Raw genomic sequence first — 14,681 nt, forward strand, 5'->3', positions numbered from 1 at the left:
ACCAGATCATCTGTTTTTTTTTTTAAAGTGATGTTAGTTGAGGGATAAATATTGGCCCCAGGACACTGGGGAGAACTCCCCTGCTCTTCTTCAAAATAGTGCCATGGGATCTTTTACGTCCACCCGAGAGGGCAGACGGGACATCGATTTAACGTCTCATCTGAAAGACGGCACCTTCGACAGTGCGGCGCTCCCTCAGCACTGCCCCTCCGACAGTGCGGCGCTCCCTCATCACTGCCCCTTCGACAGTGCGGCGCTCCCTCAGCACTGCCCCTCCGACAGTGCGGCGCTCCCTCAGCACTGCCCCTCCGACAGCGCGGCGCTCCCTCAGCACCGCCCCTCCGACAGCGCGGCGCTCCCTCAGCACCGCCCCTCCGACAGCGCGGCGCTCCCTCAGCACTGCCCCTCCGACAGCGCGGCGCTCCCTCAGCACTGCACTGGGGGTGTCGGCCTAGATCTTTTTGGGTGCTCAAGCCCCTGGGATGATATCCAGCAGTCTGGATGGAGAGTCGTGAGTCAAGCTCCGTTAGTGGGATAAAACCTACCTTAAATGATATATTTGGAAACAAAATACATCCTTACCGGCTCACTCTCACGATGTTTCACGACAGGTCTCCTGACTTGCTTCCAGCAATAATTCCTCCAACTCCTTTTCGGTTTTGGGGGATGTAAACTCTTTAAAAATAAAAATAAATCAGAAGCATTAGCTAAATGGGGAAGAAACAAGGGCTTTGTCAGATCAGACAAGAATGGAAAAACTGATTTCATTTCTGATTTAAAAGCTTTGGGTGGGGGGGGGGGGAGGGAGGGTGTGAAAGTGGGGGAAGGACTCCCATAGTGGTTCAGACAGTAAATGCATCAGTCAATGCGATAGGGAAGGTCCCATATTTTAATGGCCGCTCTGTGTGGCGGTCACTATCTCGGCCAGTGTGGCGGTGGGCTCAAGAATCCAGTCTCAGCATACCCAGGCTACAGCGAGGAATATCAGCCAGTGCTCTTGGCTGAATGAGGAGATCAGGGGAGAGACTTGGGGGTAGAGTAATGTTGACAGGGAAGCATGCTGGAGTCTGAATTTCTCATTCCATAAGAATTAGGAGCAGGAGTAGGCCATACGGCCCCTCCAGCCTGCTCCGCTATTCAATGAGATCACGGCTGATCTTTGATCTCAACTCCACTTTCCCGGCCGAGCCCCATAGCCCTTAAAAGTCTAAAAATCTATTGATCTCAGTCTGGTGACGAAAATACATTTTAAGGAACGATTCTCAACAGTTCCTGGTGTTGGTTAGAACGTAAGAATTAGGAGCAGGAGTTGGCCATACGGCCCCTCCAGCCTACTCCGTCATTCAATAAGATCATGGCTGATCTGATCTTGGTCTCAACTCCACTCAACCTGTGGAGATCCAAGCAAGAGTTGTGGACTGGGACTCCGGCCTGCCAGCATTTCCTCATTCCCTTGTTTAGCAGATTGGTGCTAAAGGCATATACAAATGGTCTGTATTGACCATCAAGGTCCAGGTCGGTGACTGGAGCGTGGGCCGGTACAGCAGGAGCAGCGAGATTGGGGCGAAGGAGCAACGAGAGACTGTCGAGGGACTTGATCAGGGCCCAGGAGAGGAGTGAGTTCAGGGCCCAGGAGAAACGAGGGCCCAGGGGCATCACGGGCCAGCCCACACTGCGATATGTGTGCGCACTAGGCCCGTGCAGCAGAGCTGGTCTCCAGTCGTCTTGGTTAATCCTTGCCATTGGACCAAGACCTCGCTCTGTCAAGCCCGTGTGGTGGCTGGTGTGCAACGGCCACCCCACGTTAAAAAAATCCACACACAGGCATCTTCCACCCTTTAGGATGTAGTTCGGGATCCGGAATGTTAGGTCCTTCATTGAAACATCTGTGAACTCATCTTTTTTTGACGTGGAAACAAGTCATCCTCGCTTCGAGGGACTGCCTATGATGGTGATGATGATTATCTTAAAAACAAATCTCCTAATACTCCCCCGAAGGCACTGATTCACCCTGGGAAACTATATCACAGCCACTAGGAACCTTGCAACCTTTCACCCAAGTACCCATTCGTGCCTCATTTTTGGATATCAAGGGAAATTTTGGGATATTAAGGGAATCAAGGGATAGAGCAGGAAAGTGAAGTTGAGGTAGAAGGTCAGCCATGATCTCACTGAATGACGGAGCAGGCTCGAGAGGCCGAATGGCCTGCTCCTGATTCTTATGTTCTTCATGTGGGAGTTTGGACGGCGCATGCTGGCAGGCTTTTCAACCACGGGGTGGTGGGGAGAACTGCTCTGCAGAGCCCAGACCTACTGAAGCCAGTTGTAGATGCCACCCTGGCTGAGACCAGCTGACTTAGCAGAGCGCGCCAGGAATGCAACCCGAGGCCTTCCGGTTTATATGGCTCAGTACCACGCTGGATGGGAGTAACCAATGAGCCCCAGGAGATTTGGGGGGGGGGGGGGGGGGGAATGGGGTATAAGAGAAGCAGCTATTGAACCGTGAAGGCAGTGCAAACACAGAGGAAGACTAGAAGAGAACTGCAGTCAACAGAACACAGCAGCAGTCACTCAGTGGGCTTCCGTTGAAGTTTCAAGGAACAGACTATCGGCTATTCTTTGAATTGGAAGTAAACCACTTAATACAATCCGTTGTGCTTATAAACAATATACCTGTACCCAGCGTGGTTTGTTGTGGTCATGGACAAGACCCTTCTGGCAGATCTTGCAGGGGAAGAATACTGAATCTATTATTCAACTTCAGTCGATGAACAATTGCTACATACATTAAGCCTCTGCCAATTAGCTGAACAGAGAAGATAAATTATAAATTGCAATCAACCTAAATTAAGTTATCAATTAACGGTCATCGCAGGAGTCTTTTCAATTCTAAGTTGCTGAGTAAGGGGACTGGTTATCCAACCCAACAGTTAGTGCTCCCCAGACCCCCCCCACATTGAGAAACCAATGTGAAGGGCCAACTAAAAGATAGAAGATAAGGAGTTCAATAGTTTGGAGGTCCAGTGAAAGGACGAGTTGGGAGTAAGATATGGTGCAATGAGTCTTGGTCTCGATACAGTGAGGTTGTAGCGAAGGTGCAAGTGTGTGTAAGACGATGTATTTGCAGCTTAGGAGGAACAAGAGGATTTGAGTATAGGAGCAGGGAGGTCTTACTGAAGTTGTATAGGGCCTTGGCGAGGCCTCACCTGGAATATTGTGTTCAGTTTTGGTCTCCGAATTTGAGGAAGGACATTCTTGCTATTGAGGGAGTTCAGCGAAGGTTCACCAGACTGATTCCCGGGATGACAGGACTGACATAGGAGGAGAGACTGGATCGACTAGGCTTATATTCACTGGAATTTAGAAGAATGAGGGGGGATCTCATAGAAACATATAAAATTGACAGGATTGGACAGGTTAGATGCAGGAAGAATGTTCCCGATGTTGGGGAAGTCCAGAACCAGGGGTCACAGTCTAAGGATAAGGGGTAAGCCATTTAGGACCGAGATGAGGAGAAACTTCTTCACCCAGAGAATTGTGAAGCTGTGGAATTCTCTACCGCAGAGAGTTGTTGAGGCCAGTTCGTTAGATATATTCAAAAGGGAGTTAGATGTGGCCCTTACGGCTAAAGGGATCAAGGGGTACGGAGAGAAAGCAGGAATGGGGTACTGAAGTTGAATGATCAGCCATGATCATATTGAATGGTGGTGCAGGCTCGAAGGGCCGAATGGCCTACTCCTGCACCTAGTTTCTATGTTTGGAGAGTGGAGCATGGAGCTTATCAGGATTCAGATTTTACGCTTCAGAGCATACACTCACCGTGCTCAATGCTGCAGCTCACTGCTCTGCCATCCCTGCCTGCGGTTAACAGCGTTGACTCAGGTAGTCTGTGTACAAGCTCCGCTTTCAGTCCGTTTGGCAAGGCAGTTCCACGTACCACATGGTCGCAGTCTTTAGCGCAGACCGTCTCAAAGTCGTGCCCGGTGTTATCTGCCCACCTGTCCGGATCCGATGGGCTCCCGGACTGGAGACTCCCAACAGAGGCAGAGGCTGGGACTGTCACAGCGGTCTGAGTGTCCGACGCCGAGCAGGGCAAAGGCTCCGACGAGGATGCTGCCTCTTGGGCGGACATCCTGTTCTTCCTGCTCTTCAGTGCTTCCTTGAGCCACTGCGTATCCTGACTGTTGGGCACCTCCGGCGGGCTTTCCACTCGGGTGACCACGAAGATTTTGTGGCCCCGGCCTGGACTGGACACGAGTCGCTCATTGCTTCTTGACGGGATCTCGATCGGTAAGCTGACGAACACCGGGCTCTCGGACCCCGCGGGCTGTAATTCGGTGGCAGTCGGCGATCGCTGCTCACCGACTGTTGCCGGGCTGCTCACATCCCCCGCGTCACTGTCCGTGACCGACTCCTTTCCAGAAGGGGTTTCCGCAGGGTTCTGTTGCTGAAGCTGCGGTTTCTCAGAGTCTGCCGTTCCAACCGCACTTGGTCGTGGCGCTCTGCGCACCACCTCGGCCTGCGCTGCAGGCTGCGCATTACATTCCACGGAGCCGGGGGTAACGCCCGATTCACCGGCACTGCACAATTCTTCGGTGGCCTCGGTCACGGACAGCAAACTGTCTGGGGCGGCTCCGTTTCCCGATCCCTCCGACATTTCCTTAGTCTTTGGGCCGACCTGGCTACTTTGGGGCTGCTCGGTGTTCTCGCACAGCGTCACAGTGATCTCCGGCATTGAAGCCGACTGCTGCATCTTCTGGTCCTTCTCCTCCTTCTCCTTTGCCAGGATGAAGTTCCGCTTGCAGCCGTTTTGGATCTCAGTGAGGAGAGCCTTCTGCGTTTCAATGAAGCTCTTTACCTAAGGAGAAAACGGGGCTGTCGGTTACACAATGAACAACTTGCATTCATATAACACCTTTAACACAGTAAAACCTCCCACGGCATTTCACAGGAGCAAAATTTAACTCCGAGCCACCGAAGGAACTATTAGGACAGATGACAAAAGCTTGGTCAAAGAGGGAGGTTTTGAGGAGCGTCTTAAAGGAAGAGAGGGGCGCGGAGAGGTTTACAACAACAACTTGTATTTATACAGCGCCATTAACATAGTAAAACATCCCAAGAAGCTTCATAGGAGTTTAGGGAGGGAATTCCAGAGCTTAGGGCCCAGGCAGCTGAAGGCACGGCCGCCAATGGTGGAGAGATGGAAATCGGGGGATGCTCAAGAGGCCAGAATTGGAGGAGCGCAGAGATCTCGGAGGGTTGTAGGGCTGGAGGAGGTTGCAGAGACAGAGAGGGACGAGGCTATGGAGAGATTTGAAAACAAGGATCAGATTTTTAAAATTGAGGTGTTGCCGGACCGGAAGACAAGGATCTGGTGTCATTATTATAATTCACAGCCAGTCCCGACAGACAAGGATAAAGCGCACCTCCCTCACAGGGAGGCCGAGTGGAGTACCAGAGGTCACAACACTTCAGGAGCCTTTAAAATGATAAAGCGCAAAACTCCATTCCTGAGTAATTGTTGCCAGGATTTTTCTTAATGATTCAGTCATATCAATTAAACCATTTTAATAAAGCAGCGCAGGAAGCTTTTATTTTTAAGAACATGTTTTAAATTAACAGATTAACTTTGAATTGTGCCATTATCTAATTCACCTTCACCAGGGCACTATAGCTATGCTTTAAACCAGAGTTTTGTTCCTGTTTTTATACAATCATGTTATACTGCCCATAACACAAAAACACCAACATCACACCCTGCACAAAACTGAAGCTCAGATGCAGCATTTCAATTTTAAATACTTTGTTTTAAAATCTAACGACACTGTATTTGGGAGCTGACTTTTACCCAAGCGGCCAGTCATACCCAAGTGATGACTGCATTAGTCGTTGTCAGCTTACACCAATCACTTATTCTACTGATGCCCCATTCTGCCCAGTCTGCAGTCGCTTAGAAAAACATTCTCTGCAGAAGGGACAACACAGAAATTGTAGTCTACAGAGATGAAGTTTGAAGAAACTGAAAAGACACGTTGAACACCAAAGCTTACTATCTCCTCAGCACGACCTCCTGATTTACACCATGAGGTGTTTATATAGGATATACGACACAGGAACAGGCCATTCGGCCCAACCAGTCCATGCCGGCGTTTATGCTCCACTCGAGCCTCCTCCCGTCTTTCCTCATCTAAATCTATCTGCATAACCCTCTATTCCCTTCTCCCTCATATGCTTGTCTCGCCTCCCCTTAAATGCATCGATACTATTCGCCTCAACCCCTCCCTGTGGATGGCCTCTAGTTACGCTTTTCCCCACAAGTGAAAACACGCTCTTTGTATCCAGTCCATCAAAACCTTTCATAATTTTAATGACTTCTATTACAGTGAAAGTTTCCAATTGTGGGGAAGAGCATAGCTAGATGCCATTAATATAAGATAGTCCAAGAAATCCGATCGGGAATTCAGAAGAAACTTCTTTACCCAGAGAGCGGTGAGAATGTGGAACTCGCTGCCACAGGGAGGGGTTGAGGCGAATAGTATCGATGCATTTAAGGGGAGACTAGACAAGCGCATGAGGGAGAAGGGAATAGAGGGTTACGCTGATAGATTTAGATGAGGCAAGACTGGAGGAGGCTCGAGTGGAGCATAAACGCCGGCGTGGGCTGAATGGGCCTGTTTCTGTGCCATATATCCAATATAATTCTATGTAAGATACTGCCGATGCTGGAAATCTGAAATAAAAACAGAAAATGCCGGAAATACTGCGGAGAGAGAAACAGAGCTAACATTTTAGGTCGACTGTTTTTATGCTGCCTGACCTGCTAAGTACTTCCAGCATAATCTGTTGACTGGACCCTTCGTTCCTTCCCAATCCACCCCACCTTGCAGCATGCAATTTCCTGGCACTTGAAATGAGGAGGAGCGAAGACAAGTTAAATCAGGAAGTAGAGGATAGATAGCATCAAGCTAGCGTTTTAGAAGCCTGTAAAATTTAGGAAGGGAAGACGGAGGGAGCTAACAAGAACATAAGAAATAGAAGCAGGAGTAGGCCATTCGGCCCCTCGAGCCTGCTCCGCCATTCAATGAGATCATGGCTGCTCTTCGACCTCAACTCCACTTTCCTGCTCTATCCTCATATCCCTCGATTCCCTTAATATTCAAAAATCTATCATAAGAACATAAGAACTAGGAACAGGAGAGTAGGCCATACGGCCTCTCGTGCCTGCTCCGCCATTCAATAAGATCATGGCTAATCTGATCATGGACTCAGCTCCACTTCCCTGCCCACTCCCCATAACCCCTTAATCCTTTATCGTTTAAGAAACTGTCTATTTCTATCTTAAATTTATTCAATGTCCCAGATTCCACAGCTCTCTGAGGCAGCGAATTCCACAGATTTACAACCCTCAGAGAAGAAATTTCTCCTCATCTCTGTTTTAAATGGGCGGCCCCTTATTCTAAGATCATGCCCTCTAGTTCTAGTCTCCCCCATCAGTGGAAACATCCTCTCTGCATCCACCTTGTCAAGCCCCCTCATAATCTTATACGTTTCGATAAGATCACCTCTCATTCTTCTGAATTCCAATGAGTAGAGGCCCAACCTACTCAACCTTTCCTCATGTCAACCCCCTCATCCCCGGAATCAACCAAGTGAACCTTCTCTGAACTGCCTCCAAAGTATATCCTTTCGCAAATATGGAATCCAAAACTGCACGCAGTATTCCAGGTGTGGCCTCACCAATACCCTGTATAGCTGTAGCAAGACTTCCCTGCTTTTATACTCCATCCCCTTTGCAATAAAGGCCAAGGTACCATTGGCCTTCCTGATCATTTGCTGTACCTGCATACTATCTTTTTGTGTTTCATGCACAAGTACCCCCAGGTCCCGCTGTACTGCGACACTTTGCAATCTTTCCCCATTTAAATAATAACTGGCTCTTTTATTTTTTTCTGCCAAAGTGCATGACCTCACACTTTCCGACATTATACTCCATCTGCCAAATTTTTGCCCACTCACTCAGTCCTTTTGCAGGATTTTTGTGTCCTCCTCACACATTGCTTTTCCTCCCATATTTGTATCATCAGCAAACTTGACTACGTTACACTCAGTCCCTTCTTCCAAGTCGTTAAATATAGATTATAAATAGTTGGGGTCCCAGCACTGACCCCTGCAGCATCCCACTAGTTACTGGTTGCCAACCAGAGAATGAACCATTTATCCTGACTCTCTGTTCTCTGTTAGTCAGCCAATCCTCTATCCATGCTAATATATTACTCCCAACCCAGTGAACTTTTAGCTTGTGCAGTAACCTTTTATGTAGCACCTTGTCAAATGCCTTCTGGAAGTCCAAATACACCACATCCACTGGTTCCCCTTTATCCATCCTGTTTGTTACATCCTCAAAGAATTCCAGCAAATTTGTCAAACATGACTTCCCCTTCATAAATCCATGCTGACTCGAATTTTGCTTTTCCAAATGTCCTGCTACTGCTTCTGTAATAATGGACTCCCAACATTTTCCCAACCACAGATGTTATGCTAACTGGTCTATAGTTTCCTGCTATCTATCTCCATCTTGAATATACTCAACGACTGAGCCTCCACAGCCCTCTGGGGTAGAGAATTCCAAAGATTCACCACCCTCTGAGTGAAGAAGTTTCTGCTAATCTCAGTCCTAAATGGCCGACCCCTTATCCTGAGACTGTGACCCCATCCGGGGGGGGGGGGGGGGGAACATCCTCCCTGCAAGAATGTTGTATGTTTCAATGAGACCATTTCTCATTCTTCTAAACTCTTAGAGGATACACAATCTCTCCTTGATGGACGATCCCCCGCATCCCAAGAGAATAAATTCTAACTCGGAGATCCTGGAAAACAAGTTAAAGGTGGTTCAATGAGTCTTTGATTTCAAAACAGGGAAGATTAAAGCCACTAACCGTTTCTTTCTTAGGCTCCCTGTCCAGGTCAAGCCTCAGCAGGGAATGGTTGACTTTGAGCGCGAGCGAGAGGGCCATGAGTCCGCCGGTCTTGATCTCATTTTCCCGCAGATCCAGCCGAAGAAGGCGGGGGCTGTCAGCAATGAACTCCGCCACAGCCACGGCACCTGGGTGGGGGGGGGGGGAAAGATCACAGCAATCTAACCCTTTCACCGACATTAGCTCAGCAAGATTTTTAAAAAAACTTCTCGTTCCCGCAACTGTAAATAATGCACCAGAAACTCAATGATTAGCTCCCCGGTATGAAATGTATTCAAGCAATTAAACTCGACAATGACAAAGTTATCACTGTGCTGTAAAGCCCATGTGCATATCAGATAAATCCCATGATCTGCACATACATAGGGAATATACAAATATCACAAGCTTTTGCATTTAAGCAAAAACATGCAATTTAATTCTCTTTTCTCCCCCCCTCCCTTAAAGGTACTGATTCTTGCATACAATGGTTCCATGGGTATTGGCCATGGTTAAGTGGCTATGCTTCATAGGTGAGCCCGAACATGCTCAGGTAGAATATCTGATGGGCATCACAGCCATATCCAATTCTATCTTCACCCAACATCCAGGCATGTACTCTTCCAGCAAGCTTCATTGGATAGTGAACAGGATAGATGCTAAGAGATTGTTTCCACTGGCTGGAGTGTCGAGAACTAGGGGGCATAATCTCAGGACAAGGGGTCAGCTAATTCAGCATAGCCAAGAAATAAAACCTGGGACATTCCTTCATGTACAGCCCTGTTGCACACCAGGCAAGGCCGCTACCAGTTAATCAATCAAGGGATCTCAGCTGAATAGTTCTTAAACAATAGGTGGGTAGATGCCGAGAGGCTGTTTCTCCTGGCTGGAGAGTCTAGAGCTAGAGGGCACAGTCTCAAGATAAGGGGTCAGCCATTTTGGACTGAGATGAGGAGCAATTTCTTCATTTCGTGGGTTGTGAATCTTTGGAATTCTCTACCCCAGAGGGCTGTGGATGCTGAATCGTTCAGTATATTCAAGACAGAGATAGATAGATTGTGTGTGTACTAGGCGAATCAAGGGATTGGGCGAGAAAGTGGAGTTGAGGTTAAAGATCAGCCATGATTTAATACTGAGATGAGGAGAAATTTCTCAGAGGGTTGTAAATCTGTGGAATTTGCTGCCTCAGAGAGCTGTGGAAGCTGGGACATTGATTAATTTAAGACAGAAAGAGACAGTTTCTTAACCAATAAGGGACTAAGGGGTTATCGGGAGCGGGCAGGGAAGGGGACCTGAGTCCTGAGTCCATATTAAACGGCGGAGCGGGCTCAAGGGGCTGTATGAACTACTCCTAATTATGTGACAGAAACTATTGAGAAACTAATTTAGCAGCTACATGCACTGCCAGGATGCAGCGAGATTCACGTTTGCATGCTGGCCTTTTGGCTCTTACCTTCACAGGTGAGCTTGGTAGATGCCAGCCCTAACCGCAGAACGGAGCGGTTCGCAATCAGCCCGTCTTTCAGTTTGTGCACGCCTTCATTCCCAACAGCATTGTGACCAAGATTTAACGTTTCCAGACTCAACGTGTAGGGCTGAGAGAGGGAGAGGGAGAGAGAGAGAGAGAGAGAAGGGCAGTCTCTGTTTAAAAGTAACTTAAATCAGTCTTGTTGACTTGCCCTGAAGAATTTCCCTGTTGGTGCCCCTTGAAGGTGGAGAGCAGCAGAGAACCATCCAGTCGTTCCAGGAAAAGTTTAACACCCACAGATATTAACTTACTTTATGAGGTCTGGTTAAGGACATTTCTTGGGAAAGAGGCTTCAAGGTGACCCAATTGGAATTTTGAAGATTATGAAGGGATTTACTGTTCACTGAAGGATTCAAATACCGGGGCAAACAGGTTAAAAAAATTAGGGCGTAGGGAATAAGAGAAGTCGGGCATATCTTTTTCAGCCAAAGGCTAGTCGTGCTGTGGAATAAGTTATCAGATAAGGCCATTTAAGCTAACAAAAACAATTAGATACATTTCTGGAGAGAATGGATTGAGGAGGTAATTTATGCAAAGGTGTCACAGATTTGTTGGACCTAATTTCTTGTTAAAACTTGTGTAATAGCAGGTAATTGCTATCACTAGAGATCACGATAGAATTTCCATAACTCACTAGCACCACTGATCAAACTGGATATTGTAACTGTGCAGAACCCGGCCGATCAGAGCCTAATAAACGTACCCGAGCATGGTATCCCACTCAGTCTCAGACCAGTGCTTTTCACTGTAGACTTCAAGGGGCATGGTTAGTGCACCAGCTAAAGTGCTCACTTCACAGCGGCACATCATTGTTGGTTCCCTTGTACGTGTATTTTCTACTCCCCATCTTTCCTGAAGTTGCTAATTCCGGGGTACACTTCTGGTGGAGTACACGCCCTAAGTGGAGGAAGAGCATCCGGGAGGGCGCTGAGCACCTCGAGTTTCGTCGTGGAGAGCGTGCAGAAAAAAACAAGCGCAGGCAGCGGAAGGAGCGTGCGGCAAACCAGTCCCACCCTCCCTTTCCTTCACCCACTGTCTGTCTCACCTGTGACAGGGACTGTAATTCCCATATTGGACTGTACAGTCACCCGAGAATGCACTTTTCGAGTGGAAGCAAGTCTTCCTCGATTTCGAGGGACTACCTATGATGAAGACAACACTTCCGCTCATCCATTGTCTTTGGGTACCTTGTCCAAACACGTGAGCCCAGCCAGTTGTCAGCAAGCTATTCAATCACGGAGTTCGTCACCTTCGATATGCACCTGAAGTGCCTTAACCTACAGGGCGACGGACCAGAAGCTGGAAAGTGGGATTAGGCTGGATGGATCTTTTTCGGCCGGCGCAGACGCAATGGGCCGAATGGCCTCCTTCTGTGCCGTATATGTCTACGATTCTATGACAGTGGCTCTTCACTCACCAGTGCGGCCGCCATGTAGGTCATCCCGTTGTGGGTCAGCTGATTATTCCACAGGACCAAAGTTACCAGGCCCTGTCGCTGCTCCTTCAACCCATCAGAGATGTAGGCCAGGCCTGTGAATAGAGCAGAGTGCACAGCGTCAAAAACACTCCTGCAATCCATCCAAAGTCACTTTTTCTCCCTCCTTTGCTGAAGGCGCCGATTCGTGTCGGGGTACGCGTCCCAGGGCGGTCTCTGGCTCCTCGCCCGAGCGGCCATGTTACGTACATTGGCAATGTGATCATGGGAGAAGCCATCACAGTTTTAGCCACGGTTCAGTAGTAACACTCCCACCTCTGAGTCAGGGGCTGTGGGTCCAAGTCCCACTCCAACAAGTTGAACACAAAATCTGAGTACTGAGGGAGGGGCCGTCTTTCTGATGAGACTTTAGACCAACGTAAAATATCCCATGACACTATTTTCAGATCAGCCATGACCTTATTGAATGGCGGAACAGGCTCGAGGGGCCAAATGGCCTACCCCTGCTCCTATTTCTTATGTTCTCAGCTAAACACAATCCTGTCTTCACATGCATACACTTTTCATCAGACGTAATTGAGTAGCAATCAGGACCTGGTGCTGTGGCTAAGTTTCCTCGCTTCCCCCACCCCCCCACCAGCCCAGGAACATCGATGCCAACTGTGGCATCCTTGCTGTTGCTTCTCGGAGATCAATTAACTCATCTCAGATTGGGAATTGAACACATTCCCTTAATGTCAGCTGTGGCTCAGTGGGCAGCACCCTCGTCTCAGAGTCAGAAGGTGGTGGGTTCGAGTCCCACTCCAGGGACTTGAGCACTTGAGCACAAAAATCTAGGCCGAGGGAGTGCTGCATGGTTGGAGATGTCGTCTTTCAGATGAGATGTTAAATATGGAGGTAAAATATCCCATGGCACTAGTTCTCCCCAGTGTCCTGGGCCAGTATTTATCCCGCAATCAACATCACTAAAACAGATGATCTGGTCGTTATCACATTGCTGTTTGTGGGAGCTAGCTGTGCGCAAATTGGCTGTCGCATTTCCTACGTTACAAAAGCAACTACACTTCAAAAGTACTTCATTGGCTGTAAAGCGCTTTGGGACGTCCGTTGGTCGTGAAAGGCGCTACAGAAATGCAAGTCTGTCTTTACCAGTCTGAATGGCTCTGTGTTACACTGGGTAATGTATTTAACAGCGCCTGGAGCAGCGAATGAATGAAATTTTACTCATTTTTCAGGTTGAATCACAAACCACAGTCAACACTATAACAGACTATGGGTTTGTTCACACTATAACTGCAGCATTAATGCAAAGTGGTTTTGCTTCAAACCGATGCTGAATTTACAGTATAAATGCAGCCTGAAGATGGGAGTCAGGACCTGACCTGACACCCGCAAGAACTGCCGCAATACAAGTGTAAATCTACTGCAACATCCAACCCAACATATTGGCGTCATTCTGCCAGGACTACTAGGGGTCTCTGGGAAGGCATGATTGGCAGAGAGGGGGCAGGGAAAACCAACTCCAGCAGTACCCTGCTCCTGACAAAATGTCGAGAACATGAACTCGTCATCACCAACACCTTGTTCCGCCAGAGGGACAAATACAAGGCATCGATGCAACATCCTCGCTCCAAACACTGGCACCTGCTCAACTATGTCATCGTCCGAGCCATGGATCGCAAGGATGTGCGCATCACCCTTGTCATGACAGGAGCTGGCGACTGCTGGACAGACCACCATCTAATCCGATCCATCAGTGATATCAACATAATAAATGCTAGATTGATTCCTGGGATTAGAGGGTTCTTCTATAGAAACATAGAAAATAGGTGCAGGAGTAGGCCATTCAGCCCTTCGAGCCTGCACCACCATTCAATAAGATCATGGCTGATCATTCACCTCAGTACCCCTTTCCTGCTTTCTCTCCATACCCTTTGATTCCTTTAGCTGTAAGGGCCATATCCAACTCCCTCCTGAATATATCCAATGAACTGGCATCAACAACTCTCTGCGGTAGAGAATTCCACAGGTTCACAATTCTCTGAGTGAAGAAGTTTCTCATCATCTCGGTCCTAAATGGCTTACCCCTTATCCTTAGACTGTGTCCCCTGGTTCTAGACTTCCCCAACATCGGAAACATTCTTCCCGCATCTAACCTGTCCAGTCCCGTCAGAATTTTATGTTTCTATGAGATCCCCTCTCATTCTTCTAAACTCCAGTGAATACAGGCCCAGTCGATCCAGTCTCTCCTCATATGTCAGTCCTGCCATCCCAGGAATCAGTCTGCTGAACCTTCGCTGCACTCCCTCGATAGCAAGAATGTCCTTCCTCAGATTAGGAGACCAAAACTGAGCACAATATTCCTGGTGAGGCCTCACCAAGGCCCTGTACAACTGCAGTAAGACCTCCCTGCTCCTATACTCAAATCCTCTCGCTATGAAGGCCAACATAACATTTGCCTTCTTCACCGCCTGCTGTACTTGCATGCCAACTTTCAATGACTGATGTACCATGACACCCAGGTCTCGTTGCACCTCCCCCTTTCCTAATCTGCCATTCAGATAATATTCTGCCTTCGCGTTTTTGCCACCAAAGTGGATAACCTCACATTTATCCACTGCATCTGCCATGCATTTGCCCACTCACTAACCTGTCCAAGTCACCCTGCAGCCTCTTAGCATCCTCCACACAGCTCACACTGCCACCCAGCTTAGTGTCATCTGCAAACTTGGAGATATTACACTCAATTCCTTCATCTAAATCA

The 14,681-nt window shown here is 48.2% G+C and overlaps 1 protein-coding gene across 1 annotated transcript in view; it reads right to left on the reverse strand.

Annotated features, from left to right (window-relative positions):
* The window catches only part of LOC139239145 (uncharacterized), a 62,355-nt gene that overhangs the window by 4,229 nt on the left and 43,445 nt on the right, over positions 1–14,681 (reverse strand). The window contains exons 8-12 of the mRNA XM_070867718.1: positions 11,900–12,012; positions 10,408–10,549; positions 8,937–9,103; positions 3,820–4,858; positions 583–675 (exon numbers count right to left, since the gene is read on the reverse strand). Coding sequence (XP_070723819.1) covers positions 593–675; positions 3,820–4,858; positions 8,937–9,103; positions 10,408–10,549; positions 11,900–12,012 — 1,544 coding nt within the window. The 3' untranslated portion in view covers positions 583–592. The remainder of the gene's footprint in view (positions 1–582; positions 676–3,819; positions 4,859–8,936; positions 9,104–10,407; positions 10,550–11,899; positions 12,013–14,681) is intronic.

The sequence above is a fragment of the Pristiophorus japonicus genome, chromosome 26 (assembly GCF_044704955.1).
Source record: "Pristiophorus japonicus isolate sPriJap1 chromosome 26, sPriJap1.hap1, whole genome shotgun sequence".
In the NCBI taxonomy this organism is placed as follows: domain Eukaryota; kingdom Metazoa; phylum Chordata; class Chondrichthyes; family Pristiophoridae; genus Pristiophorus; species Pristiophorus japonicus.